The sequence below is a fragment of the Paecilomyces variotii genome (genome assembly GCF_004022145.1).
Source record: "Paecilomyces variotii strain CBS 101075 chromosome Unknown C8Q69scaffold_12, whole genome shotgun sequence".
In the NCBI taxonomy this organism is placed as follows: domain Eukaryota; kingdom Fungi; phylum Ascomycota; class Eurotiomycetes; order Eurotiales; family Thermoascaceae; genus Paecilomyces; species Paecilomyces variotii.
The window spans coordinates 41,315-67,397 of record NW_021167151.1 but is presented as its reverse complement, the minus strand read 5'-3'; the positions used below and the strand labels follow the sequence as shown (position 1 = coordinate 67,397).

Below are 26,083 nucleotides of genomic sequence, written 5' to 3'. Positions count from 1 at the left end.
GTGCAACCTGGCTTACCAGTAAGCAACATCCATCTAAAACTTGCTAGGGTTGCTTGCAAAATTTAGCGAATTGTCTTCTCGCAAATACGGGCGCCCAATAGGCTCATGTCTTATCACTCTTGAAATACGACGGTGACAGACACTTAGTGATCACCCCATAAATACCACGGGAGCTGTCTCATCCTGCCTCTTGTGAAGAATGCTTGTAGGAATGGGTTGGATGCAGCCGTCTTCGGAGCGGAAGGCATGATGTCTCTACTCATTTCGCTTTATAATACTGTGCTGATAATCCTAGCGACAACGGGTCTGACAACTGCATGGAACGCGACCGGAAGACTCAATACCACTCTCACGGTCTGGGATCCAGATGTGGATAGCTACCAACCTACGGGCCTAGAGCTCAACATTGGCGTGTCTTACGGATCGAGTCGCATACCTGGTTCATCAGTAGACACGGATCTGCAGTATACAGTGTCTGAGAGCATTTGGTTATCCGATCTAGACGGTAAGTGGGCAGAAAATTATCCTTCTATCCCGAAAGCTCACACGATGTGTTCGTTGGTCAAGGCAATTCAATATGCGTGGCTCCATACACTCTCTGTGCGTTAGCATTTACCGGCGGACTCACAAATACCACTGTGATCGCGCAGATGCAAGAAGACAATGGAAACTGTGCTAGCGTATTCGAACCGAATTGCATCGGAGATCTCAAAGGAGCGCTGGGAAACGCTGTTCTAGAGGCCGGGAACGGGGATCTCACTTCACACGAAATATGCGCCTCCATCAGCGGAGCCGTTAAGATTCCAGGCTCTTGTGCGAGTATTGGGTCACTTTTGAATCGGTCGTCATCGGGTGGTACGTCCATTTCTCAGGAATAAACTCATTCTTAGCCTCCACGGTGTAGATAAGCTAATAAGAGGCTGCTTCGTCCACAGTTCTTCTTGAGACATCATCCACCTGTGGGGTGAATGGCGACCAGCCCTTCACAGTAACTTCTTTCACCGAGCCACAGTCACAGCTGGGTACGGTCTTCGGTACCTACGATCAATACATCGAGGGCTTTACTCCTGTGATGCTGATCGCATTCGGACCCAACGGTACCAATATCGTTGCGGAAAATCCAGTCGGGACTCGAAGCTTGAATTGTATTCGGCCGGTAAACGTAGTGAAAGGCTCTCGCAAACCTGGGGCTGCAAGTCCCAGTTCACAATTCTCCATAGCTCTCACCATAGCAGTCTCAGTGAGTTCAGTTGTCTTTTTGGCGCTATGAATTCCCTCATTCTCTGCTACCCTGGCGCACACAAAATTGGAGAAAGGTCTTCATATGCGCTCCTCGGGGCATTATTTAATGTAGATGATTAGTTATTGTTATGAGAAATGGGATATGCCAGTCTATCGGGGTCTGTCGTCTACGTACAGCTGATTACCAGTACTGAAAATTGTGATGTTTATTAAAAAGGGGATTGCGTCTTTTTCAAAAGTCAAGGAGATAAATGTGTTCCTCTCGATTTCTAGATTTAATTGTATCTCCTGATCCACTCCAGCATGGCCTTTGCTGTAGTCTCAGGGGCTTCCTCCGGGAATGAGTGCCCAGCACCCTCACCTATTTCCATGACAGACAACAGGTTCTTTCCGTCAGCAACCCATTCCTCCCAAGTGTCTGTCATACTGAACCGTCTGCCGAGTGCAGAACAATGGAGAACTAACGTTGGTATCTGAATCTTTCTCCCATGCTCTTGGTCGTACTTCTGTCGGTCAACATCCACGGTAGCAGCTGCCTCATAATCGAGGCAAGCCGCCCTGATAACACTTTCACGCTTGAAAGTCTCTTCGTATGCCTGCTGAGCGCCGTCCTGTATGAGACTCCGACGTCCCGGATAAGTCAGATCTCCCAACCATCGTTCACATAAACTGCGGATGAAGACATCTCCTCCGACCTTGAGGATCATAGATGTGGCCAACTCCACGTTCGCAAGGAACGGCCAATGAAAGAAGCCAGCTGCCTCAACAGGATTCTTCATGCCGTGCCACTGGACCACCGTAGGTACGATGTCCATCAGTATGGTGCCTATTATAGTAAACTTATCTGAGAACTCTCCAGCATCAACACTGAGACGGTGGCTGATCCGCGCCCCACGATCATGGCCTGCAAGAACAATGCGTCTTGGAGGCTTGGTCGGGTCATTTTGAAGCACTTTGTTCAATGCGTCAAGGATAGCTTTTCCTATAGTTGCTTTATCGTGCCCAGTCTTACTTGGCGTGCTGTTACCGTATCCCGGGATATCAGGCACAAAGAGAGGAATATCGTCGGGAAGATTCTTTATGACCTGGCCCCCATCATCAGCTTCGAACAATCACGAAGATCTATTCAGGACCATACGTGACGCCATCTGAATAACAGGAAGTCTCGTTCATTGATTAGTGTTTGCTTGAGACAATGCCAGACGACGTCGCCCAACTATCAAATTACGATAAAATCGATGGGGAAAGACGAACAGTAGATTTCTTCACTCATTGTCAGTCAGGGTCAGCCACTGCTATCTTGGAACATCTCACGTCATTGGATATCCATGGATTAAAACAAGGACGGCGTTCGCCTCTGATTGTTCTATGGAGAGCCCGCGACTATATCCGTGAACAACAGATCCACAGTCTGTCGGGACAGAAAACTCGTCCAGGTGATGGTCTGGCAGCTGTGATGGCAAAGATATCATGCTGTTCGAATTTTGCAGTTTCTTCTTGAATGGTCTACGTCCAGCTGAGATACTGAAATAGAGGAAGTGTTTGCTCGGTCTCAAAGATCATTCCTGATGACTAGGTATGATGATGACTTCGGCAGCTTATCTTTCATCACTGCTTTCATAATAATCAAATCGGCATAGCCGAGTGATACGTCAAAAGGACGCGGGGTCTGTTTGCTTGGCGTTGAAACGGTTCCTCGACCCCGCGTCGAACCAACAACGAATAAATGCTTCGAGGTTGTGGTTCCGCTTATGTCTGAATAGACGAAGACAGAATTTTCTGTCAAGACTACGGTCTAAGCCCTGTTTGGGGACTTGGCGACTTCTGAGCTTTCATAAATTAGACAATCTGCCCACAGACCTAGTAATCATCGAGCGACAGACCGTTGATTCATAATCCAAGGCATCGTCTTGACGGTTAATCGATATGTCCGCCAAAACATGCATGGGAGCCTGCTTATGCGGTAAGCTCAAATACCGCATTGATCTCTCCCCAGACCAGCCCCTGCCGAAGGTACGCATTCCCTGATTGTTGAGATATGAATATCTCGACGGCGTCCAAAAACACACAGTTATAATGCAATGTGATGCTAACTCCCGTCGCAGCTTGTTATCTGCCACTGCATCAGCTGCAAACGCTACACGGGATCAGCATACTCCTCAAACATTATTGTCCCCCAGAGTGCTTTCACTTTCACCTCAGGGGAACCCAAGCTCTTCATGGATGACACCGACGCGGGGCCCAAGTTGCGTCGACAGTTCTGTGGTGACTGCGGTTCACCTATAACGTCGGAGCCCAACCAGAGCCCTGACCTCATCGTCATCAAATCGGGGACACTATATGATCGTGACTTATTCACCGAGGTTGGAGCTGAGATCTACTGTTCTCGGAAGGACAAGTTCTTGGATAATCTCAGCGGTGCCCACCCGAGGATGGAGAAGGGCACTGAATGATCTATCTCTGGAGGTGTTCTGTATGGTGCGTAGCTATTCTACTTCCAGTAGCATCGGCTGGGCGTATGGATTCACAGCATACATCTTTACCAGGAAGTGGAAATGGGATGGAAATTATATTGGATATATATGAAAAGTTCGGTGTCCTTTATCTCGAATGTTCTTGACGGAGAAATGTTGTTAATAATTGTCGCGATTGTATAGTACTTTCGCTCCCCACCGACGATTTTGTTAGCTTGATGCAACGACAGGGACGTCGACCATTAGGCCGATCAAACTTCTCGCAATCTCTCCTGCTGCGATACATGTCGTCTCTCCGGTATTATCGTAAGCAGGAGCAACTTCAACCACATCTGCACCAATAACTTTTAGGCCGGATAAGCCATCAATGATTGACAATAACTCTCTGGTGCTCCAACCTCCTGGCTCAGCGGTCCCTGTTGCCGGAGCATACGCCGGATCTAGCACGTCTATATCAACGGTAATATAAACATTACCATCCCCGGCTCTATCCCTTATCCTTTCAATGATACCTTTGACACCAAGCTCGTCAATATCACGGGCTTTTATGATGTCGAACCCACACCGGGCATCGTTGTCTAGGTCACGGTGGCGCGTCCCCAGTGGAGCGCGGATGCCAACATGGATTGAACTGTCGTTTGAGATAAGACCCTCTTCGTGTGCGATATGTAGGAACGTCCCATGATTCACAGCACTGGATTACCATACGAGGCAGTTAGCTCACTGACAATACGTACTTGAGCTGATAGTCACTCGAAACAGGGGACTCACGCATAGTCCGACACTCCACCCCCTAGAACGAGATATTAGTCTATAAACAACGTTCATAATGCCTTTTCTCGTATCAATACTCACCAACTGCATGTGGGTCCCAGGTGTCAATATGAGAATCGAAGTGGATAACGTTTACAATACCCCAATGGTTGATTGTTGAACGCAAGGCAGCAAGGGTTACTGTATGATCGCCCCCGAGCATAAGGATTCGAGGGACTTCGGAAGCCGAAATATTTGTCGCAAGGCGATTGGATATGATCTAGCCAGGAGAAAAATATTAGGGTCTTTGTCGGAAGAGGTTTCGTTTCTAGCGAAAAAGTTCCTACCTTATGTGCTTTTTCCAACTGCTTCATTGCCACAGTATTATCCACAAATGTCAACGGTGCATCTCCACAGTCGACGGCCTTTGCCCATTGTAGGAATGGATTATAGCCAGTATACATATTCCATGAATGCAGCGGACGAATACGTCTAGACCCGTCGCGTATACCATGAGGTCCAAACCGCGCTCCTGGTCGATAAGACGTGCCAGTATCGAAAGGCGCTCCGATAACAGCTATGTCATAACTTTCAACGTCTGCTGCAGCTGAAAAACATGAAACATGAGGGAGATGCGCGAATGAAGTCAGCCCGTCCATAGGATCAGTCTCTAGCGAGACATCCTCGTCTGATGCTGAGCCGTAACGCTGCAACGGGGACTGGGTGTTGTATCTTTTGATTCCTGCGACAGGAGGAAATGTTATCTCCCTAGCGATTGCGGCGGTAAGAAAAGGAAGAAAAATATGTGGATGAAATTTCATTTTATTTATTCCAGGTACGAAGCGTTATGAGGTTTAGCAAGTTCTTTTCAGATTCGGCTCCCAGTCAGACGGTAGGGCAGACTCTACTTATATACCTAGTCTTGCAGATGTGTATAAGGTTCAATATTATGTGGCTTCTCAGACAAATCAACTATGTGACCCGTATCTAGGATGCTGGGAAGTAGCAGTGAATGGATACGACGCGGAGAGACGACTGTGACTCCTCAATTATCCATACGGCCGCATCTCCGCATTTGGAATGGCTAGCCTATATACTGCGTGGAGGTTAGCATTCTTTATGCTGCACATGCTATCGTAGTCCGATAAGGTGTTGTACATCTCTGGTTGGTCCCTTTTTTTCGGACGTCCCGCCCACGAGATTTCTGTGTTGATAAGCATCATCTTGAATTCTCTTCTTAGGTCTACTTAGACATTTAATTCTGCGGATTCCACTCCATTTGAAATCTATTCTGAATTAGCGTCTCATTCAACCTTGTTCATAAATAGCTGGATAACTCCGCTATATCTTTGAGTGATAAACTGCCCAGATGCTCGAAGCTGGGAGAACGGTAGAGCGACTTTCTCGACCGATCTCGTCAACGAATCTCTGCCTGCTTATCTTGTTGCAGCAGACAAGTCCTGTAACTTCCTACCCTATTATAGCCACCTGCCAACAGAGGAAGGTCTAGGCGCGCCAGTAACCACCCTCGAATTGTTCCGAATGGAGGAACAGTCTATATCATAGATGCACCAATATATTTGTCTTATCCCTGATGATCCCTGATATAGATGGCTCAATACCTTATATCCATACCAATACGTCTCACATGCTGCGGTCCTTCCAATTATAAAATAACAGGCTCTAGCCATAGTATCTATATTTCCTCGTCCGTATTTCACCCGTGATTCCATACGCGTTTGTATAAGGGAAAAATGGATGTTGAACGACAAGATCAGGATGCGATATGGCCTCCCGGTACAGTCAAACTCGAAGGTATGGTGTCGATAAGCTATTTAGCTATAAACAACATCAATACTCTCATCGCTACGATGGGACTATTCGAGATTTGGCGCGGTACTTACTTTTTTTCCTCCACCATAGACTTAAGAGCTGGTACTGATGGAGAAATTATACTGCAACCACGGCCCAGCAGTGACCCTAATGATCCATTGGTAGGATATTCTAGGGGCCCATTTCTCAGGTACTGACATTGATAGAACTGGCCAAAATGGAGGAAATATCTCAATTTCGGTCTTTCGTCGTACTACGCTGTTATGGTCTACGCCCTGTAGGTCTATCACTGTCACATACATATCGAGTATATACTTACTGACGCTCTCCCTAGTATCGATGCTGCAACACCAACTTGGAGTCCCATGAACGAGCAACTTGGTTTCAGTTATGATATTCTCAACGACAGTTACGCCATTGGATGTGGGACTTTAGCCATCGGTGCTTTCCTTCTGATTCCGTTCGCACTGAAATTTGGACGCCGGCCGGTCTATATCCTGAGCACGGCTGTTCAGTTTGCTATATCAATCTGGTCCGCCAAACTGCAGACTGTGACCGACCTGATGCTTGTTAATGTCTTCAGCTGTTTGGTTGGGGCTTTGGCCGAGGTAATCGTGCAGATGACAGTCGCCGATGTTTTCTTCGTGCATCAACGTGGGCTCATGAACAGTTTGTACGTCTGGTTCGAGAATATAGGCGGTTCACTGGCGCCACTTGCTGCGGGATATATCACAGTATCGCAAGGATGGCGCTGGGTTTGGTGGTGGATAGCTTTGTTCTTCGGCCTTGGTCTCATTTGCTTCATCTTTCTCTACGAAGAGAGCAAATATACCCTGAGAGCCATCGATGGTATCGCCGTCGATGAGGTTCATCGACCGATCGATGGAAATGAGACGAGAGAGAAAGAGCAGACATTCAAGACGCAGTTAACCACGCAGGCAACGGAGACGGGAACAAATCAGGAATTGCAACCCCGGTCTAATTCTGCTTCGGTCGATACAACTATTCCGATGAAGACGTATTGGCAGCGTCTTTCTCTCTGGTCTTCGTCCCCGGGGTCTCTACACAGCTTTGTTCGTCACAGCTACCAACCGTTCATGATTCTGATCTCGATCCCAGCTGTGTTCTACATGTCTCTCCTCTACGGAGCCATGTTAGCCGCGTCTACTGTTATGGTTACGACACTGTCATCTTGGATGGCCGCGCCACCGTACAATTTCAATGCCGCCCAGATCGGTCTGATGAGCCTGCCACCATGGATAGGAACGACTCTGGGATCTCTTGTGTGCGGACCAATGAGTGATTGGCTGATTCTGTTCCTCGCCAAGCGCAATAAAGGAATCTACGAGCCTGAGATGCGGTTATGGGTCATCGCCGCATTTATACCTTTCGTGCCAGCGGGCCTTTTCATGTTTGGTATTGGATTAAATAACGGATCCCCTTGGCCTGTGTTGGCTGTCGGCTATGCACTCTGTAATTTCGGTACGACGCCGGCAAGCAGCATAGCTCTCACATATATTACAGATGCATACACAGAGGTAAGTTCTGTCTGTCTGTCATACAGCGAGTCGAATAGACCTCTGTAGGTAGCTAACCTGTTACCAGATAGTAGCAGATGCGCTCGTTGCGGTGACCTTTACACGCAACCTTCTATCGACGATCTTCGTGTTTGTCCTTTTGCCCTGGATAGCCAAAGTTGGCATGAAGAATGTCTATGTGACAATAGGTGTTCTTCTCACAGCGGTACTCCTTGGAACCTTTATCTTTATACTCTACGGGAAGATGTTTCGCGTTAAGACGGCACACGTATATCGATACTATGCAGCAAGACAGTTCGAATCTCGCAGGATATGACGCCGGAAGGGAATGTATAGCTCTTATGTACAGAAGTTAATCGCATAGCTGATGGATACGATATTTCCGAAATTAAATTAAAGCACCAATATTTCCTTTTCTCTTCCAATGTCAGCTGCAAGTGGAAACATAGCACCAGTTCTCATTATCGCTGGTTATATAGACAAGAGTAATAGCCAGTTCAAGACCTTAAATTTAGGCCGCGTTCCAGTCCACAAAAGCATCCTCGCCTATTTTGTCTTTAATGATGCGATGACTGAGATCCCACAGTGCCGCTCCCAATGTTGGGTCGGAAGCTTGACTTGATTCTTTTCCAGGTTGGCCGACGTCTGAGAAGTAATACCCGTTCCAGCCTTTTTCTTCAACTTCCGGGCTTGTCGCCGCATATAGAGCAGAGAAGGAACCCTGCTCGACATCTCTACCGACTGCCAGCATTACCGTCGTCAAGACCTTGCCAAGGAGACCAGGATATGCATCCTTCCACTGTTGCTGCATGGCTGTGTTGACCTGGAGGTAATGTCAGCGAGATTCATCCCCGAAGTTTGCCGATTCCACTGCAAACTTACCGTTCCAGGATGGACGGAAAGTGCGTATATGTTATCGTTATTCGGTTTGATGACGCGATCCAGGAGTCCGTATTTGACGCCTAAAATAATAGCCAGCTTCGTTCGTCCGTACACTTCGGTACTGCCGATCTCGGGGTTGTTGATCTCATCCAAAGAACCAAAGTGCACGGTTGATGGAGCATTGCGATGCTGCTCAGAGCTCTCGAACACAATGCGAGGAGCTGGGGTGTCGGGGATTTTTGACGTCTTGCGGAGCAGCGGGTAGAGCAGGTTGACCACGTAGAACTGGCCCAGCCAGTTGACTTCGAAATGCCGGTCAATATGGTCGACAGTCTCTCCGTACTGATTGACATTGATACCCGCAGAGAGAATAAGCTTTTTTGAGAGCGAGTTAACATAACAACGCAAAAGCTAAGGATGCCATTGGAACAACTCAACATACCAGATCAAGACGCTCTTCCCGCTCACGGAAAGCCGTGAAGACCTCCTTTATCTGCTTCAAGTTTCCCATGTCGCATGGCATCCATTCAATCTTGGCGTCTGCACCCGCTTCCTTTTTTATCTTATCAATGGCATCCTGACCCTGGTCTTCCTTGCGGTTGACCATGATCACTCGGGCGCCATTGAGCACGAACGCGCGGGCTATTTCATATCTACAGAAACGATCATCAGAATTAATTCCGCATACAATTTATACAAGTATTCTGAGGAAAGTTAAGACTTACCCGATACCAAGGGCTCCTCCCGTTATCAAAGCTACACGACCCGATAGGTCGTGGACTTCCTTTCTAGGCCCGATGACCGGCTTCAGAATGGACTGCATCTTCTGAGCTGTCGATACGCGATATATTGTTCACTTGTAAATATTCAAGGTTTGCTTTCTTCTTTTTTGCCGTCGTAGATGTCCTCTGGAAGTAGAGCATTTATCCCTTGGGAACATCTCCTGTGGTACTGGTAGAGATGATGTCATACTCACCACAGCATCGCGCAGACAAAACCTGCTCGCCAGGTGCAAAGTCATCCTGTAATTGCAAAGAGAGATTTTGACTATAGTATGACGAACATGATTATAAATGTTCGTTTTCGATTACAGTGTGGGCTACCAGTTTTTCGAGTACAACAGTTCGGCCATATCAAAGTACTAAGTACTGCCGTTAGCTGCATTTTACTGTTGATATAAATACGACTTACAGATACACTTCAAGGGTCCATGAATGCATGTGAAAGTTTGAGTGTAGTATCACCATATTCGACTGTTTCGATTATAACCACAATCACATCTCAAAGCATTATGGCAAACATGGCTGTTGGGCTGTTTATGTCATAATTGACGAGATAGCTTGGCAGAATCTGTCGTGGCGTACAGGATGCTATTGCTTGGCACTGATACCCACCAGCATGCTTGCTGCCATATGTAATATTGAAGAAACTGGGCTCATGTAGTTATTTTCAGCAACATGTTCGTGGAAGTGTCGGGTTCAAACAGGCAGCAAGGCCCGTCACAGATTGTAGATGCCATCGATCACAGGCGTTCTTTTCCCAAAGCATTTCGGTTCAGTGTGGCATTGGTGAATTTATCGTCCCTTGAATGTCGCACTGGGATATCATGGCCGAGCTCTTGTAAGAGATGGAGGTCTCGCGTTTCAACAATACACAATCAGAGGCTGAAGGGCCTCAATCTCAGGAGGACAACGTCTAGCAGCTGTGATTGGCCCCCCCGTAGAATCAAGGGTTTGTTCTTCTGGAGAGGTTATTCAATCTAACAAGGTCTCTTGCGAGTCACAGCTAAGTAGATGATTACTTCCAGCGCAGTCTCTCCTAGGACGGTGCAATAGCCCCCCTGGTAGACGGTCTCCCTCCGAGGCAACCCCCTAGGATAGAAAGATGAATAGCTTCAAGATAATTCATTCCTCTAAAAGATATCAATATCCTCGTTATAGAATAGAGAGATGAATATAATAAGAATAGTGTGATATGATTAACAAACTAAATTCGCTTATGAAGCTGTAAGGATACTGGTCCGGGGGGGTTAATAGAACTATATAAGGGGTGCCAGACAGATCGTGGTCAAATATTCCAGAACAGGCTAAAGAGCCCGTTTCAAATAGAAAAGAGGCTAGGTTTTAACCTCGTGGGTGCTTTGCGATAACAGCGTATTTTTCTTTGTTGACTGTCATGTGATCAACACTGTACAGTAAGTACTGTACCTAGACCCTCCCTGAATCACCACAATCTCGATATTAACCACCCATGCGTTAAGAGCTTTCCAACATTCAAGTCCATCCTATCCCTGGTAGCTTCGAGTATTTTGCATTCTTAACCTGATATTTTACCCCTCTCAGGCTCCGTGCCAAGTATGCAACCACGCCTGCGCTACGACGATGTCGCCTGGGAGAAAAGCGAAGCCGTGGCCGATGCGTGGCTTCGTCATTTTTTAAACCCCGAAATCCTAGAAACGGTTGGCAGATTCTTGGTCAGACACCACGGTCCGGGAGATGCTGTCGAATTCAGTTTTCTCGAGAAAGGTGCATACAATATCTCTTTCCAGATGAAATACAAGAATGCAAACACTGCCATAATCCGTTTCCCCCAGCCGGGTGCCACCATGTTTCCTGAAGAGAAAGTCCGTAATGAAGTCGCTACCATGCGATATATTTACGATCAGACTTCAATCCCGGTTCCTTTTGTCCACCATTGGGGGTCAAAGAAGGAGAGTCCGCTGGAATTAGGTCCTTTTATTATCATGGAGTATATTGAGCATGATACAAACCTGTATGATGCTCTTAACACGCCTGGATGCCCAAAGGAAGATCGTGGGATTCTTGACCCGGATATCAGTAAGGCAAAATTAGAGGCTCTTTATAGAGAGGTCGCAAGTATTTTGCTTCAGCTTTCTCGACTATCTCTACCCCAAATAGGGTCCCTAGACCAGATTGACGATTTTACCTGGAAAGTTACACATAGACCTTTATCAATGCCTATGAATACTCTGATTCAACTGGGATCTTTACCTCAATCGAAACTACCATCTACGACATTCAACACTACGTCCTCGTACTTCAAAGCTCTAGCGGAGCTACACATCGCTCACTTTACGAACCAGCGCAATGATGCAATTGACTCAACTGAAGACTGCCGGCGCAAGCTTGTTGCTCGATATCTTTTCCGCAAACTCGCTAGAGAACATCGTTTGACAGAGCAGTTGGCATCCTTTGACAAAGGCCCGTTCAAACTTTGGTGTGACGATTTCCGCCCAGCTAATATCCTTATGAATGAGCTGAAAATCGTCGTAGTCGTAGACTGGGAATTCACATATGCCGCCCCAGTGGAATTCTCCTTTGCACCACCTTGGTGGCTTCTGATTGAAAAGCCCGAATACTGGCCTCGAGGCCTTGACGATTGGTGTAGCGAGTATGAACGACGACTTCAAACCTTTCTCACCGCAATGAGATACCAAGAGGACAAGGCAATCGAACAGGGCTGGCTAAAGAGTACTCAGCGGCTCTCTGGCCCGATGCAAGATAGCTGGGAAAGTGGAGACTTCTGGATTGCATATGCGGCAAGGAATAACTTTGCCTTTGACTTGATCTATTGGCATAAGATTGATCAGCGATTCTTTGGGGCGACTTCTTCTTCTTCCATCGACGATGTTTGGAAGCAGAGACTTGATCTCTTGGAGCCTGAAGAGAGAGCGGATATCGAAAGGTTGGTGGCGATAAAGCTCGAAGAGATGAATACTCGGCCATTGGCTTGGGATCCGGACGATTACACCAAGGAGGTCGCAGAGAGACTCTGAGGATAACGCAGCTGAGGAAGAGGGATGTTGCATTGGATATCATTGAATATATACAATACTTATAGAAATTCTTAGCAGTGATCTGTATCCAGGATAGGCTGCTAAAGCTAGACCATTCGAAGCGACTCTCGCCTACATTATCCACTTGGATGTAATAACAGCATATGTAAGGATACTGTCACTGATACTGGTCCACTATCCTGTCTATTTCATCGCACCCATGATGCAGCATAAGCGGCTTAACACCGCAAAATATCAGCTTCTAGAACGAGGATCTCAAATAATAAGCTGGGTGATTATGCTATTGCGCGCTTGCATCAGATCTAGACTACAGTTTATATTCTTGGCCAGGGACAGTATGAGATGTCGTCCACCGGACTCACTATAGATAGATTTTGCATTTATATATATTTATCTACCTCGCCTGACGCTGTGGGAGGATACTTTACAGCCATATACCTAGCAATAATATGAAAGCAATACGAAGAGAAACGAGGGTGATGAAAAAAATAACTCGACTGTTCAACTTGATTATTTATACACATGACGCCAGAGCCAATCAGCAGCCTGGATTTCAAGCCAGAAGTGTCCCCGGGCCGACTCCACCGACAGCGCCAATACCTTACTACTTCAGGTTAAAAGACTACTGTTTCTAGTCTAGCGCAAGCCCGTGTTTCTGACGGACGACGAAAGGCAGGCATCGGCAAGCACAATGCTACGCCTTTCGAGGGCTGCAATGGCCATAGTATAAATAGCCTGGAGCGTCCCTCCATGAGGCCATAGATACCGGCCTGGAGAAGCCATCGCGATGCAGCTCTCGCAGGCATATCTGATCACATACGCAGGAACGCCCACTGCGACTCTGCGAGGGAGGCCGGCGGCGGGAATGCCCCTTCAGGGATCCTGTGGACGCCGTGCCGACCGGCAGGAGACCTGCATCGCGGTGACGAAATGCCGGTAACGCCAGCTGCTGTTGGGATAGATGTTTGGAACAGCGCTCTTTCGAGGTAAACAGTGCACTGGGATGGTGGTGGATGGGCTATTATTTATTCTTGGGTGCATCCAGCTGCCAACACGATGATGAAGGGGCGGTAGCATCGCGATGAGGCCTGACCGCCTGTGCACTCCGCAGCTGCGTTGGGGGTGGGAGCACCCGTTTGGCGCACCGGTTTGGGGCAGCCCTGGCCCAGGCTTGGAGCCATTGGCACACGGCCCGCTGGGTTATTGCCAATGCCAACTTGCAGGCGTCCTCTTTAATTGTTCTTCTTTCTTTCTCGCCGGTCTTGATGTCTGTCCCTTTGGCCATCGCTCTGGCAACGCACGCAGTCGCCCGTCCAACAGGCCAACAGACCAGTTTCCCAGCATCGGTGAGTTGCATTCCCGAGGGTAACAACAGCTGAACGCCCGCCATTTCTTCCCACCCCCCCCCTTTTCCTTCCAGCCGAGCCAGTGCTTTTCTCCCCTCGGGTACTCACTCTCCACTGTGGATTCCGGGCGGTGGAGCGGGATGCCCGATTCGGGCCGGTTTTTCGAATCCGAAAGAACTCCAGGCTGAGCAGGCGCTCTGACTGGTCCGTTGGGACTGGCAGTGGGTGCCGCTAGGACCGCCCGTCCAAGGCAAAAAGGAGACGATGTGGGCACCGAGCCGCATTCGGTGCCCGTTTTACGGGTCCGGCGGGCTACTGCGCGGGCTGATTGGGCAGATCTGCTGGTGACCCGATCTCGGGGAGGGCCTGCCAAGATGCACTAGAGACAAAACGGGAAAGGTGCGCATACCGCGCGGTAATCTTCTCGATCGTCATACACACGCACCGCCTGAAAAACGCTCACTGCGCGCCCACACAGCGAGATACGCTCATCATATAATAACACCACGGACGCCGGGACAGGGCGAACGGGCCAGTGGATTTCAAGTCACTTGTAGACACCCCATCTCGAGATCCTTAGTAAGATGTTGGGGGATTCCATCGTATATATATGATATATGTACATATATAACGCTTCAAACGAACAGACCGGATCGGAAACGGACGTTTTCCCGTCCATGACGGGACGATGAAACCTGGCGCGAAGCGAGGGGACGTGGTTCTTGCAGTCAGTCTGTTGCTTTTGTTGCCCAGCCTCCTGCCGTGGCTCCGGATGTCCTGGAAACCGGGCAGGAGGCTGGGAGAGGAGAGGTTAGATAGATAGACACGATACGAATGATGGACAGACAGTAGTAATAATAGTTAGACAGACAGATTGATAGTCAGACACTTACTTAGATAGAGTAAATCACTTAGAGGCAGGCTGTTCCTTCCAATTATTGAGCTATGTATCGTATCTGTCTAACGACTGGGTCTTTCCTTCCTGAGCAACCCGTGATACATACCATATATGTCTATACTCGATTACTCTATATACTCCATGTATATGTATATATATATATATAGTAATATATATACACTCCTGATTCTTACTCCTACTAGAATAATTATTATTATTATCTATCTCAATGATCTCCATCTTAAGATCATAAATAATATAAATAATATATTCCGGCCACTTCCGACCCAGCCCAGGAACAAAGAAAGCCCGCAAACCTACGGCGAAACCGATTTACGTGTAATCGACCGAGTGGGTCGGCGCTCAACAATGCACTAGGACGCACTGGGCCTCGGAAAGGTGAAAATTTGGCCGGACAGTATTTATCCCCTGGCAGGCCTCCGGAGCTGTTAACTCTTGCTCTCCCTCCAGCTTTTTCCTCCCAGAAAAGTTCCCTTTCCCATCCCATCTCAATCTCCTCCCACAACCGACGTCTCTCTCCTCTCCCGGCGAGCCAATTCAGCCTCAATTCCATCGCAATGGCCTCCTCCCGCCTCGTCGCTTCTCGCCTGGCCACCATGGCCTCGGCCGCCCCCAAGGTCGCCCGCCCGGCCATCCGCATGCCGCTGAACACGGCCTCCAAGCGCACCTTCACCTCCCAGAAGAAGGCCTCTCCCTTCACCACCGCCTTCCAGGCCCAGAAGCGCGTCCAGCCTTCCACTCTCCTCCAGGCCAACGCCCGCCAGGCTTTCGCCAACGCCCAGGCTCGCCGCCAGTACTCCTCCGAGCTCGCCTCCGCCCTCGTTGAGGTCTCCAAGAACGTTGGTATGGGTTCTGCTGCCATCGGTCTCGGTGGTGCCGGTATCGGTATCGGTCTCGTCTTCGGTGCCCTGCTGCTCTCCGTCTCCCGCAACCCGGCTCTCCGTGGTCAGCTCTTCTCCTACGCCATTCTGGGTTTCGCCTTCGTCGAGGCCATTGGTCTGTTCGACCTGATGGTTGCCATGATGTGCAAGTACGTCTAAAAAATTTTATGGTCAATTATGCACCTCACAATTGACACGCAACAATACTCGGGGTGTTGAGGAGGGATCGGTCGTGGTTTAATCAATCAATCATGTACTACTTTCGTCAGCATCTTCTACCAAACTTTTATGTACCTATAGAGTCTGAAATGGCCACTTACTCCCACATTTCCCGTTGCCAATTCCTCATGAAATCGGGGGCCGGTGGCCCATATAATGCATCTCCTTTCAACTCGTCCGGATTTTCCGGGCTGGTTGGTTCTCTTGATTGCTTTTTTTCTCTGCGTAGTCGTAGCGCTGCCAATGGTTTTTTTCACGAGGATTCGCAGTGCAATATGACGTACGACAGCACCATCTCCGGAACCTCGAATCGCAAGCTATTGCCAGCTCAGCTCCTTAGCACTCGCTCCATCCATCTGTCCCTGACCCTGGGGAATGAATGAATGTGCCAGCTGGCCACGAGAGCTCACCCAGCTCGCTCTGTCTCCATCTGGGGTTCCGACGGTGCTAAGCGAGCGTTTCCGGGCGTCCCCGCACTGAAGGGAAACCACCACAATGTCCTTGACTGCATTAGATCCATCAATGCTGGGTCCACGCGGTGGTTCATTCAAAAGCTAAACGGGGTGAGAATGATATTGGAAGATTTCATGATGGAATACGTCTGCGTTGAGATGGTGGCTTGATGCAGCTATGTGGATTGCCTCAGGCGCTAGGTGGCCGTGCGTTTGAGTAACTAGGGAAAAGAACCATTGCTTGCTTATCACTGTCAAATCGACCCGTTGAATTGGATGCGATACGATACGTAGTGAATGACGAAAAGAAGGATTGAGAGAAATATTCGAATCTTGTAACCAACGATCTGTTGGTCTAACAAGTTGATTAACTATCTTTCTTGGACGCTCGCTTAGCAAACCAACTGACTGTAGTTAATAATTGACTAATGCATACTGACTGTTTCGTATAAGCCTTGTATTACCTACCTTACTTGGTTACATGCGAAGGGTGTTGTCTATAATTATCGAGTATTCCGCTCTAATTGACTAAGGGCAATTGTTGCTGGGGATTAGTTGAGGAATCGAATCCATCTACTGTGAATTGACTAATCTAACTGGAGATATATAATGGGGAAGAGCTAGCTTTTTCTCGAATGGTAGAGACTGGTAACTATCAGCGGTATTGCTAAGCTCGCTCTATGTTCATGGCCTGTGATCCATTGAAGCCTGGTGATCGAGGGATTTTTGATTTTATGTTTATACATGCGGGCAATTATGACATGATGGAGTCTGGAAGCGTTTGTGATTCAATGAAGGACCATAGAGGAATTGATTCCTGTCCACGGAGAGACTTGTCCTGACTTATCTGGATCTTCTTTTAGATAAGCTGCATGGGAAACATTTCGATGGTATGTATGTACCTTGAGTGCCTCATTGACTCTGATTCAAACAGCTCTGTTGATGAATCTCGGGTGCAAATGCGTGTGCGTTTACCACCTTCGTGAAGGCCATCTATGTAAAGATCGAGACACTGGTCTCTTCGTTCTGAATGGCCAGCAGTAGATCTGATCAAAACATACAGTAGACATAAACATTCATATTTGCGGTTATATTCACAAATTGCTCCTTCAAGCTATATACCAGGATAGGATATGTCCGAGCCTGCCTACATGCAGACCTTTTGTCGGGTCGCCCTTTAGCTCCACCACCGAGATAAAGACGCCGAGTTAAGTAGTTGCTTGCTAGAGAATTCAAGCTCAGCGAGCTTCGCTCCAGAGGATACAGCACCTATAGCTTGACAACGAATTTCCCCACGCCATCGCCCTTCTCCAGCAGATCCAAGCATTCCTGAATATCTTCCAATTTCTTCTCGACAATAATCGGCCTGACTTTCCCCTCCTGCACCAATTTCAATGCCTCCTCGGTATCGCGCAGCGTGCCTGTACTCGTGCCTGTTAGACGCACACCTTTGCCGACAAAGTACTCTGGTCCAATGGGGAATGTCATTTTCGTCGATGCTGGTTACGAATCAGTATTTGTCCAGACATTCCGCCATCACAACACAATCAAGCACTTACTAGCTCCAATGCAAACGATAATGCCCAGTTTGCGCACATATGTAATAGCTTGTTCGTAGGCGCGGGGACTCGAACTGGTCACGAGAATCCCATGGGCACCACCAGAGGTGATGTCAATGACGGTTGCAGTGATATCCTGAAATATATGAGTATAATGAACGGACAGTCTCATTTCGTGAGAAACTTACTTTCGTACTGGTAAAATCGACGTATACATCTGCGCCTAGGTCTGTACAGAGCGTGCCTTTCTCTTTCCCGCCATCAATTGCAAGGACCTTGTGACCCTGCACTTTGGCGTATTGAATCGCTCTGGTTTGTGTTAGCTTCGCATATAAGGATCTGGGGGAGGTCTTACAAGTGACCTAGTCCCCCTCCAGCACCGACGATTGCAATCCACTGGCCCGGAGAGAGGTCAGAAGTCCTTAGTGCGCGATATACGGTCGTTCCTAAAAATACATCAGTGCCCGCGATGAGTTTATATCGGATACAAATTCCTTTTTGACTCACCTGCACAGAGAATGGGAGCTGCTTCTGCTGCATTCAACTCTTCCGGAATACGCAGCATATACTCCGTGTCTGCAACGGTGTATTCTGCAACATAAGATGTCTTTAGTTAGTCCACAGCTCCAAGATAGAAGCTCCAGTCCTGGAGCCCATCATAAATCTACAGTACAATGGCTGATACGCACCAGCCCAACACCCCTCCACATGCAACCCGCTCAACTGCCTCTTGTCACAGAACTGCTCAAGTCCAGCTCGACATGGCTCACACTCCTTACACCACCTATATATCCACCGATGCGCGACTCTATCCCCAATCTTCCACTTTGAGGCATCAACATCTGGCCCTAGCGCAACAATTCGTCCAATTCCTTCGTGTCCATGTATGTCGACTTTGGGTTGAAAGTACGACAGCGAACGATGGACGATATGCAGATCCGTAGCGCAGATACCGGTAGCTTCGATCTGGAGAAGAACTTCTGTCCCTGCAGGTTGCGGAATAGGAAGCGATGTTACGGAGACAGTGGCTGGAGAGGTTGTCACTGCTACCTTGCGAGTCGCAGGGATTGTCGAGCCCATTGTCAATAAGATGAACTTTTGTTTAGATGATATTTAGTGTTGAAAAAATATACATCCGGAAATTGTATCAATCGAAGAAAAAGTATGAGCGTCGTCTAAGAGTTCTCCCCTCCCTTGTTGATACAATCAGTTGAAGAAAAGCAAGGATCCTAATCTCAGGTAATTTGATTCCCCAGACGAAACTGATTCTATACTCTAGATAAAAGTAAATATGTAAGCCAGCTGGCTCGGCTCCAATATTCCGTTCATCTAGACTCCCTTCTACCCCTCCCGGCGCGGGGGTTATGGTAGCTTCAGCGCATCTATGCCTTGGTAGAAAGATCATTCGTCACGAAATCCAACGCTTCGGACATATACCCTAGGGGTTTATTCTCCCTTGTAATCGGAAGCATCTAGCCGTGTGGTGCAAATGCGGGGTTGATGGATAGCACTTTGTTCGTGGGGCTGTGGAGAAGTTGGAATTGCTACTAGTAGTTACTATTTACTTACATACTGCTAAGTATTCCATGTATGTGGAAAGTATACGAAGAAACCGACCAATGTTGACTTGGTTGCATCACGAAGTCGAAATTGGAGCGTCTACCTTCAGTCCTCGACAAGGAAAGTTTGACTCTATCAACGAAAGACTGCTTCGTCATATTCATGAGAGTATCATTTAATGAGAGGTTCAATACATGTAGCGATAATGGGGGTGTTTATCGCCCAATTTGGCCACTTCCTCCTCTGTCTTACCCTCCAGCAAGTAGTCCCTTTCTCCACGATCTCGTTTCTGATTCTCCCTGCGGAGTACAAACGACATCGCGGTTAGAATGATTGCCGTAGACGTAACGAATCCTAGCATCACAGCATGTCCCAGCGTGTATACAGGGGCGTCCTGAGTCCTGTAAATGTAAGATGAGATAACACCTCCGAGATTGCTCAGCATGAAGAGTAGACCGTTTGCGAAGGCGCGCTTGTAATGCGACGGGATATTGTTCGGCATCCATGTAAGTCCGATACCAACGGAAACGTACAGTCCAGCGGCAACAACAACACATCCTGCATACTGTGCCCCAGCGCCGTATTTGGTTGTCCCGAGAAGGATGGCATATCCCGTCGAAGCGACGAGACATCCACCAACAGCAAAGATACCACGCTGACCGATCTTGTCAGAGAAGTATGCCACGATACAGTAGACGATGGCTCCGCAAGCGTAGCATGGAATAGTGAGAAGCTGGACGTCAATGGCAGAGTATCCGAGTCCACTGATGATTGTGGGCAGGAAAGTCGAGTAGCCATAGAGCATGAGCGTCGTGCCAAGTTGGGCGATGCTGAAAACCCAAACCTTCCAGTCCTTGACCCCTTTCATGATCTCATCCCATTGTATTCTCCCAGATTGCTCATCCGATCCCAACAACGTCTTGTCTCTGTGTAGACGAATACGGCTTAGTTCTTTCTCTCGATCTGTCAGCCAGCTAGCTGACATGGGATCATCCGCGAGAATGAAATAAGCTATCACACCCAGAAAGATGGTAGGAAGTCCTTCCAGAATCATCAACCATCGCCAAGCATGATATCCCGCTATCCCATCCATATGTCCAATCGCGTATGCAAGGAGGCCACCGCACGATCCAGAGATTGCGGACGCGATGAATAGGAAGAATATGCGCACACCCAATTCCCGCCGACGGAACCAGAAGGACAGATAAAAACAGACACTCGGGAAGTATCCTGCCTCTGCCGCCCCGAGGAGCAGCCGGACGGCGATTAAACCCCCCTTGTTTTGAACGAATCCAGCACACATGCCGATAAGACCCCAGGCAGTAGCTGCGAAGGGAATGAAGTTTCTTGGGCCGAGTTTCTTCAGGAAAAGATTCGCGGGTAGCTCGATGATGATATACGTGACGAAAAGTAAGGATACGCAGAGTTGGTAGTCGTCGCCTTTGAGGCCCAGATCTGCCTCCAGATGGAACAATCGGGCATTCCCTGGTGAGACGAAGTATTAGAGCATTTTCCGCATGGTGGTCTGATCTTACAAGATGATAATAAGATCATCGAAACGGACAAACTCACCTATATTCACTCGATCCAGAAATGCCATTACGTACAGAAGCATAAGAATAGGAAATAGACGCATGTCCAGTTTTCGGACCAGACGCTTCTCCTCCGCTCGATCGATGTGCAGATCATCTTCACTTGTGGAATCTCTAACATCATCGGATACTTCCCAATCTTTGTGGGGGACTTTCATCTCCGACACATCTTCGTTCTCTTCGATAGAACAAGGTTCGCGCATCGTTGCTATGGAATTGTGCGTAGAAACAAGTGACTTGGGAGCTTCTAATGGCACTTGATATCATGCAACGAGCATTTATAGTAAATACGAGATCTATATATTCAATGGCGCAACTCTAAACTGGTGAGAGTTTGCGGGGTTAAAAGTAGCGTGAAGATTCTCCAAAGACGAAAATCTGGGGAAGGCCAAATTGAAGTTATCCAGTGATAACTGTAGGGTTTACAGATAAAGACGCCACCACCTTGGCGAGATGGTATCGGCAGCCATGTTTTCCCCCGCTTTTCATTTTTGTCCTTGTGCAGCGTCCTAGACATTAGTTGGAGGGTGTTGACAGGAGCTGTTGCACGACGCCCCCCGGCTACATGAATCCGGTCCCCCCTCCGAAGCTATTATCATCTCGTTCGTCAGCGGTTGAGACCGCCGTGTTAGTCTACTTTCGGGGGGAACTGCTAGATTTCAGATTAAGGGGAAACAATACGAAAGAGATATCTGTTTCCACTAGCTAATGGATATATCTGGCCTAGGCAAGGTGTCCTATCCAGTCTTGGCTCTTCTCGACATAACTACATACTTCCGTCGCAATTCTTGCTTTGGAAGATATGAATGACACAACGACACCCTCCTATGATTCACGACTAAGTGTAATCAGGCGGCGGCACGCAGATAAAGTCACCCAAGGGTTGACAATACCGTCTCGGCTCAAAATAGTGGTGATCATCATCTGGAGGTTCTCTCCAGGATGTTCAAGCAGTAAACCCTTGTCTATTTGATAAACTCACAGGCGCTAACTATGTATTGCCTTGCTTTACTTCAAAGGAGGCGAGTCGGTCAGCATCCGAACGGGATTTTCCCGAACCAAACATTCCCTGTTCTGGTACTTAGTATATGCGGACAGTATCCGTTTGTTACTTCACGTATGTTTATTCTCCGCTAGGACATCTTTGTAAGAAATACAGTAGACATGATATGAGATAGCATTGTGGTCTGAAACTATCGATAACATTGGAAGCCATAGCGTGTGTCAGGATAGAACCCATTTAGAATGACATGGTTCTCACAGCGATGCTGCTGCTGCCTGTGGCCATACAGTTTCATTCTGTTCAAGGAGATCAGCGTCATGGCTGAACAGCCACTTCATTCGCTTATCATAGCCCCAGAAGACTGGGTTAATCTCTGAATTCTGGCGCATGCGCTCATCGCGCTCACGTTGTTCCTCGCCATCATCAATATGGAGAATATATTGATGCTCCCGTGTCTTACCCTGGATGGTAGATGCGCGTGGCAGACGAATCTTCTCGTATTGCTTCAGAGCCTCATGTGTATCCGCATATCTGGCAAGACATTGTCGCAAAACAGCTGCGTCTTCGGCTGCTTGAGCTGCACCCTGCGCCAAGTACGGTAACATGGGATGACATGCATCTCCCAAAAGACAGGCTTTTCCTGACGGATGGACCCAGGTAGACAGAATAGGCAAGTCGCAAAGACGCCATTTCATGAAGTCCCGCGTAAGTTTGCACAATTTCTGGATACGCGGCTCCCAGGAGGCGAACCGCTTGCTAAGCTCTTCGTTTGACCCCTTGACAACCCAGACCTCGTCGGTTGTCTCTCCGTAAGATGTCGCGCATACAACTATGTTGTATAGCTCGCCGTCGCGGATTGGATATCCGACCAAATGGGCGTCAGGACCGCACCAGGACGTGGTAGCTGGGTCGGCGATAAGCTCTTTCAGGTCAGGGTCCGCCAGAAGCTCCTTGCCAGGGATGAGGATGCGGTATGCCACGTCGCCGGTGTCGCGAGGAACGTCTGGTTGCCCTGTCAGCAGTGGGCGAGCTGTCGATTTGATCCCTAGAGAGAGGGGTTAGTCGGGCGTCGCGAAGAACACTATTAGACAGGCTTTATGTAGCACTGCTACCTACCATCTGCACAGATGATCAGGTCACTAGTCCATGTCTTTCCTTCAACTGTTATAGCACAGGGAATGCTGAAATCGTATTTGTCCACTTTCTGGTTTGTGTATATCTCGACTCCCGCTTTCCTTGCTGCATCCAGCAATGCTGCGTGCAAGTCTGCCCGGTGTGCCAGATAATACGGTGCCTTGTGTGTTTCAACAACCCTTTCGAAAGGCAACTTCGTGATAGTTGTCCCATCCTTCCAACGGACAAAATGATACCGTTTTGAAACCGACTTCTTCATGTTATCGAGATCGACGCCCCAGCGCATAAGCAGACGGGAACTGTTCGGCGGAATCCGGATACCTGCCCCGGCCTTTACACGGAAGGTTAGTTCATAGCTCGTCAAGTGAACGCTTCAATAAATCAACGTTTATACCTCTGCAAATTCGGGTGCGGCATCGATAATGGTGACTGAATGGCCGTCCTGCCGCAATGCGAGGGAAGCGCAAAGTCCACCGAGGCCAGCGCCCACGATTAGGATCTTTCTTGGAACGACACTTTTCGACATCGTGATTCTGTCTCTATGCGAACACGGCTAGGATGTCGAAGGACGCGATGCTTCTGAATGCTGCAAGACCCTTTCTCAAGGCAGGATTCCCTGACGTTTTAAAGGAATATCATCGGAGTACCTTGCGACCATAACTCCGGAGGTAAAAGCCATTTGCCATATATTCTACCATGTGATTACCTATCCCTAGAACATAGCAAGTGACGGCGCCAGTTCTACCGTCTCTCATGAGTGTGACAGGCCGGATGCATGCATCCGGGATCATATCCTCGGGGAGAAGGATAGAACTTTTTCTCTCAACGGACAAACCGGAAAATAAGGAGATAAGCCAAGAGCGCATAGGTAGCCTCACAGAGGGATGTTTAACCGAGCCGCGTTTGGCTATATGTCATTGTCTGTGTATTAACTATTATACCTAGGTAGCATATATGTAGCACATATGTGTGATGACCTCTCAGCTTCCTCTTCTGTCCTATGCTGCTTTTGTGAGGCTGTAGCCTGACTCAGTTCGTGAGCAGTGCTGAGCATTCGCTGAGCATTTGTAACTAGCTTACAGAAGCACAGTGTAATGGAGTAGTCCCCAGGGTTAAATGGCTTATAAGGGGTGCCAGCTCTGTTTAGTGAAGTTGTGAGGATATTGCATTTACCCACCTATGTCTGGTGTTGTCCATTGCAGGCCATGGAATGCCGTCCTAGCATTTCGAGCAACTACTAATTGACAGCAGGATATTGTGTATTCGGAAAAAAGACCAAGGTAGATAGTATACAAGCATTGACTATTTGCACACAGCCTGTCCTAGAAACGCTATCACTTATCTCAAATTCGAGTAGAAATCCTTCTGTGTCGACGGTGTATCGTTGATGTCAATGTCTTTGGCACTTCAGGGCTATCAAAGGCACGAGGATGACGAGCGGCCTTCTCCAGCATTGTCTTGGTGCCTAGGTTGTCCCAATTTGGTATCTGCATGAACCAACTGTTGAACAATCATGCAACCACTGTGACATAGAGCTCAACGGAGCACCAGACGTTGAGCGGCCGAGCAAAGCCGTGTATAATCAATATAGTATCTCTGACCAGTAGCCATATGGGGCTTCTTGTCAACATGAAAAGCAACATGATCCATGATTTCATTCACTCTGATACTCTCCAACTCCAAACCCTCCTCCTCTTCCTCGGTCTCCGCTGCAAGCGAAAACCGCCGCTCCGGCCGTTGCGCAGGATAAGTAACATCGCAGAGCTGAAAGAGCCACTGTCGCCAGCACTCACTGTCGTCGGTGGATAGCCTGTATAGCGACTGAGAAACCGACAACCCAGTCTGCCGTTCGCATTCCACCTGTTCCTTGTTCCGCTGCAAAAATATTCTCTCGATTCTCTCCTTCAGAGAGGGGGCATCGGGGTCCGTCCTCTTCACCCACCATTGCTGCCACAGTAACGATATCCCCTCTCGCAACATGAGCCATGTTAGCCAGCCAGAAGCACAAACCCCTCCCGGACCGGTCCTCTTTTTCCGACTGAATTCGCCCTGGGGCCAGCTCTCAAGGGTGAGAGGGTAGAATACGCCGTCGAGATATAAACCCACCAGCTGGTAATCCGCCGCCTGTTTTGGTGTTACCGAGGTGTCGATATAAGTGAGTTGTTTCTTCTCAATCGCCTTTTCTCGTCTTGCTGTGATCTCCTGGGCAGCGTCCCATTTCCCTCGTGAACGGATTATGCTTCTCAAGCGTTCTGCTCTCGTTCGCTTCGGCAGGATCAACTGCGACTCGGTCGAAATATCACTTTTCTTCTGTTGAATATCCACTTCTCGCGCAATGCAACCTAGCCGGGCAATAATTCGAAACCCATTCGCGACCCTTGCCCTCAGGGGATCTCCTAGCGGATCGGCAGCCGCGATGCCCTGTCGCCAGTAGTTCGATCCGCATGCTCCATCGTTCATGTGCCGGTAGCGATCCACGGCCACGACAGCCAGGAATCTGGGGACCAGATCACGCAGCCAGCAGATACTATATCTGCGCATGGGACCTGCACCATCGTCATCGCCGTTATGGATATAGCCATCTTTATGCTGTTCGTCATGAATCCTTTCGAGTATACGCAGGATTTCCTCCGGAAAAGTGTTCTGGGCCACAGTAACAGTTAATGTAGCTTGATAAGTGATGATGAGATTGTGGAGTGCTACACATGTTCCATAAAGAGATAGGAACGTGTTCAGGTCGACATGCTCCAAGATTTTGAGGAGGATGTCTGGATAATGAATAAGCTTGTTCATTGTGCGAGTCAAGGACCCTTCTCGTTGTCAACAAAGGGGCAAAACAAAAAGCGAACAAGGGAAGGAACTTATCGTCTTCGCGTGTA

At 48.3% G+C, this 26,083-nt stretch overlaps 13 protein-coding genes across 13 annotated transcripts; 5 read left to right on the top strand and 8 right to left on the bottom strand.

Annotated features, from left to right (window-relative positions):
* Positions 1–6: 6 nt before the first annotated feature.
* Positions 7–1,463, top strand: C8Q69DRAFT_477602 (hypothetical protein). Its single transcript, XM_028631328.1, has 3 exons — positions 7–505; positions 568–855; positions 936–1,463. The coding sequence occupies exons 1-3, from the start codon at positions 247–249 to the stop codon at positions 1,268–1,270; spliced, it is 882 nt and encodes a 293-aa protein (XP_028482209.1). The 5' UTR covers positions 7–246; the 3' UTR covers positions 1,271–1,463.
* Positions 1,464–2,950, bottom strand: C8Q69DRAFT_477597 (Alpha/Beta hydrolase protein). The gene is made up of 4 exons (XM_028631327.1): positions 2,557–2,950; positions 2,497–2,505; positions 2,381–2,390; positions 1,464–2,327 (listed from the first exon to the last, which is right to left on the bottom strand). Exons 1-4 carry the CDS (start codon positions 2,712–2,714, stop codon positions 1,518–1,520), a joined length of 987 nt encoding a protein of 328 aa, XP_028482208.1. The 5' UTR covers positions 2,715–2,950; the 3' UTR covers positions 1,464–1,517.
* On the top strand, positions 2,938–3,769 carry C8Q69DRAFT_82790 (DUF636 domain protein). Its single transcript, XM_028634078.1, has 2 exons — positions 2,938–3,255; positions 3,348–3,769. The coding sequence occupies exons 1-2, from the start codon at positions 3,169–3,171 to the stop codon at positions 3,693–3,695; spliced, it is 435 nt and encodes a 144-aa protein (XP_028482207.1). The 5' UTR covers positions 2,938–3,168; the 3' UTR covers positions 3,696–3,769.
* A 108-nt stretch (positions 3,770–3,877) lies between these two features.
* Positions 3,878–5,582, bottom strand: C8Q69DRAFT_82682 (arginase family protein). The gene is made up of 4 exons (XM_028634077.1): positions 4,817–5,582; positions 4,572–4,749; positions 4,488–4,509; positions 3,878–4,410 (listed from the first exon to the last, which is right to left on the bottom strand). Exons 1-4 carry the CDS (start codon positions 5,288–5,290, stop codon positions 3,927–3,929), a joined length of 1,158 nt encoding a protein of 385 aa, XP_028482206.1. The 5' UTR covers positions 5,291–5,582; the 3' UTR covers positions 3,878–3,926.
* Positions 5,583–6,129: 547 nt separating this feature from the next.
* Positions 6,130–8,271, top strand: C8Q69DRAFT_82649 (major facilitator superfamily domain-containing protein). Its single transcript, XM_028634076.1, has 5 exons — positions 6,130–6,284; positions 6,393–6,463; positions 6,509–6,579; positions 6,637–7,840; positions 7,908–8,271. The coding sequence occupies exons 1-5, from the start codon at positions 6,224–6,226 to the stop codon at positions 8,154–8,156; spliced, it is 1,656 nt and encodes a 551-aa protein (XP_028482205.1). The 5' UTR covers positions 6,130–6,223; the 3' UTR covers positions 8,157–8,271.
* On the bottom strand, positions 8,268–9,545 carry C8Q69DRAFT_514209 (short-chain dehydrogenase; the record flags this gene model as incomplete). The annotated part of the gene is made up of 4 exons (XM_028633336.1): positions 8,268–8,663; positions 8,723–9,133; positions 9,165–9,375; positions 9,448–9,545. The coding sequence occupies 4 exons, from the start codon at positions 9,543–9,545 to the stop codon at positions 8,352–8,354; spliced, it is 1,032 nt and encodes a 343-aa protein (XP_028482204.1). The 3' UTR covers positions 8,268–8,351.
* A 1,428-nt stretch (positions 9,546–10,973) lies between these two features.
* Positions 10,974–12,610, top strand: C8Q69DRAFT_477580 (kinase-like domain-containing protein). Its single transcript, XM_028631326.1, has one exon. The coding sequence runs from the start codon at positions 11,079–11,081 to the stop codon at positions 12,516–12,518; it is 1,440 nt and encodes a 479-aa protein (XP_028482203.1). The 5' UTR covers positions 10,974–11,078; the 3' UTR covers positions 12,519–12,610.
* Positions 12,611–13,739: 1,129 nt separating this feature from the next.
* Positions 13,740–14,892, bottom strand: C8Q69DRAFT_447237 (hypothetical protein; the record flags this gene model as incomplete). Its single annotated transcript, XM_028629191.1, has 3 exons — positions 13,740–14,264; positions 14,535–14,681; positions 14,890–14,892. 3 exons carry the CDS (start codon positions 14,890–14,892, stop codon positions 13,740–13,742), a joined length of 675 nt encoding a protein of 224 aa, XP_028482202.1.
* Positions 14,893–15,245: 353 nt separating this feature from the next.
* On the top strand, positions 15,246–16,085 carry C8Q69DRAFT_477578 (putative ATP synthase subunit ATP9). The gene is made up of 2 exons (XM_028631325.1): positions 15,246–15,941; positions 16,006–16,085. The coding sequence occupies exon 1, from the start codon at positions 15,362–15,364 to the stop codon at positions 15,842–15,844; it is 483 nt and encodes a 160-aa protein (XP_028482201.1). The 5' UTR covers positions 15,246–15,361; the 3' UTR covers positions 15,845–15,941; positions 16,006–16,085.
* A 1,338-nt stretch (positions 16,086–17,423) lies between these two features.
* On the bottom strand, positions 17,424–19,286 carry C8Q69DRAFT_422192 (alcohol dehydrogenase). The gene is made up of 6 exons (XM_028628398.1): positions 18,605–19,286; positions 18,423–18,506; positions 18,271–18,361; positions 18,104–18,224; positions 17,916–18,051; positions 17,424–17,855 (listed from the first exon to the last, which is right to left on the bottom strand). Exons 1-6 carry the CDS (start codon positions 18,993–18,995, stop codon positions 17,626–17,628), a joined length of 1,053 nt encoding a protein of 350 aa, XP_028482200.1. The 5' UTR covers positions 18,996–19,286; the 3' UTR covers positions 17,424–17,625.
* Positions 19,287–19,605: 319 nt separating this feature from the next.
* Positions 19,606–21,473, bottom strand: C8Q69DRAFT_493255 (retrograde regulation protein 2). Its single transcript, XM_028632185.1, has 2 exons — positions 21,048–21,473; positions 19,606–20,960 (listed from the first exon to the last, which is right to left on the bottom strand). The coding sequence occupies exons 1-2, from the start codon at positions 21,268–21,270 to the stop codon at positions 19,663–19,665; spliced, it is 1,521 nt and encodes a 506-aa protein (XP_028482199.1). The 5' UTR covers positions 21,271–21,473; the 3' UTR covers positions 19,606–19,662.
* Positions 21,474–22,238: 765 nt separating this feature from the next.
* On the bottom strand, positions 22,239–24,217 carry C8Q69DRAFT_82488 (salicylate hydroxylase). Its single transcript, XM_028634071.1, has 3 exons — positions 23,599–24,217; positions 23,187–23,535; positions 22,239–23,115 (listed from the first exon to the last, which is right to left on the bottom strand). Exons 1-3 carry the CDS (start codon positions 23,728–23,730, stop codon positions 22,325–22,327), a joined length of 1,272 nt encoding a protein of 423 aa, XP_028482198.1. The 5' UTR covers positions 23,731–24,217; the 3' UTR covers positions 22,239–22,324.
* A 523-nt stretch (positions 24,218–24,740) lies between these two features.
* C8Q69DRAFT_447232 (hypothetical protein) lies at positions 24,741–25,997 on the bottom strand (the record flags this gene model as incomplete). The annotated part of the gene is made up of 1 exon (XM_028629190.1): positions 24,741–25,997. The coding sequence occupies one exon, from the start codon at positions 25,995–25,997 to the stop codon at positions 24,741–24,743; it is 1,257 nt and encodes a 418-aa protein (XP_028482197.1).
* Positions 25,998–26,083: the final 86 nt, after the last annotated feature.

Bases quoted from the DNA above. Each gene is read 5' to 3' on its own strand.
- C8Q69DRAFT_477602 (XM_028631328.1), top strand. From the start codon at position 247: ATGATGTCTCTACTCATTTCGCTTTATAATACTGTGCTGATAATCCTA. The intron at 506-567 runs GTAAGTGGGCAG...TCGTTGGTCAAG, and splicing joins TTGGTTATCCGATCTAGACG to GCAATTCAATATGCGTGGCT. The intron at 856-935 runs GTACGTCCATTT...CTTCGTCCACAG, and splicing joins GAATCGGTCGTCATCGGGTG to TTCTTCTTGAGACATCATCC.
- C8Q69DRAFT_477597 (XM_028631327.1), bottom strand. From the start codon at position 2,714: ATGATATCTTTGCCATCACAGCTGCCAGACCATCACCTGGACGAGTTT.
- C8Q69DRAFT_82790 (XM_028634078.1), top strand. From the start codon at position 3,169: ATGTCCGCCAAAACATGCATGGGAGCCTGCTTATGCGGTAAGCTCAAA. The intron at 3,256-3,347 runs GTACGCATTCCC...CTCCCGTCGCAG, and splicing joins CAGACCAGCCCCTGCCGAAG to CTTGTTATCTGCCACTGCAT.
- C8Q69DRAFT_82682 (XM_028634077.1), bottom strand. From the start codon at position 5,290: ATGAAATTTCATCCACATATTTTTCTTCCTTTTCTTACCGCCGCAATC. The intron at 4,750-4,816 runs GTAGGAACTTTT...TCTCCTGGCTAG, and splicing joins AGTTGGAAAAAGCACATAAG to ATCATATCCAATCGCCTTGC. The intron at 4,411-4,487 runs GTGAGTCCCCTG...ATGGTAATCCAG, and splicing joins GGTGGAGTGTCGGACTATGC to TGCTGTGAATCATGGGACGT.
- C8Q69DRAFT_82649 (XM_028634076.1), top strand. From the start codon at position 6,224: ATGGATGTTGAACGACAAGATCAGGATGCGATATGGCCTCCCGGTACA. The intron at 6,464-6,508 runs GTAGGATATTCT...TGACATTGATAG, and splicing joins GTGACCCTAATGATCCATTG to AACTGGCCAAAATGGAGGAA. The intron at 6,580-6,636 runs GTAGGTCTATCA...CGCTCTCCCTAG, and splicing joins GCTGTTATGGTCTACGCCCT to TATCGATGCTGCAACACCAA.
- C8Q69DRAFT_477580 (XM_028631326.1), top strand. From the start codon at position 11,079: ATGCAACCACGCCTGCGCTACGACGATGTCGCCTGGGAGAAAAGCGAA.
- C8Q69DRAFT_477578 (XM_028631325.1), top strand. From the start codon at position 15,362: ATGGCCTCCTCCCGCCTCGTCGCTTCTCGCCTGGCCACCATGGCCTCG.
- C8Q69DRAFT_422192 (XM_028628398.1), bottom strand. From the start codon at position 18,995: ATGGGCTCGACAATCCCTGCGACTCGCAAGGTAGCAGTGACAACCTCT. The intron at 18,362-18,422 runs GTGAGTCAAAAA...ATGTATTTTTAG, and splicing joins AGCTCCCATTCTCTGTGCAG to GAACGACCGTATATCGCGCA. The intron at 18,225-18,270 runs GTAAGACCTCCC...AACACAAACCAG, and splicing joins GGAGGGGGACTAGGTCACTT to AGCGATTCAATACGCCAAAG.
- C8Q69DRAFT_493255 (XM_028632185.1), bottom strand. From the start codon at position 21,270: ATGCGCGAACCTTGTTCTATCGAAGAGAACGAAGATGTGTCGGAGATG. The intron at 20,961-21,047 runs GTGAGTTTGTCC...TCGTCTCACCAG, and splicing joins TCTGGATCGAGTGAATATAG to GGAATGCCCGATTGTTCCAT.
- C8Q69DRAFT_82488 (XM_028634071.1), bottom strand. From the start codon at position 23,730: ATGTCGAAAAGTGTCGTTCCAAGAAAGATCCTAATCGTGGGCGCTGGC. The intron at 23,536-23,598 runs GTATAAACGTTG...TTCCGTGTAAAG, and splicing joins CCGCACCCGAATTTGCAGAG to GCCGGGGCAGGTATCCGGAT. The intron at 23,116-23,186 runs GTAGGTAGCAGT...CCCTCTCTCTAG, and splicing joins CCTGATCATCTGTGCAGATG to GGATCAAATCGACAGCTCGC.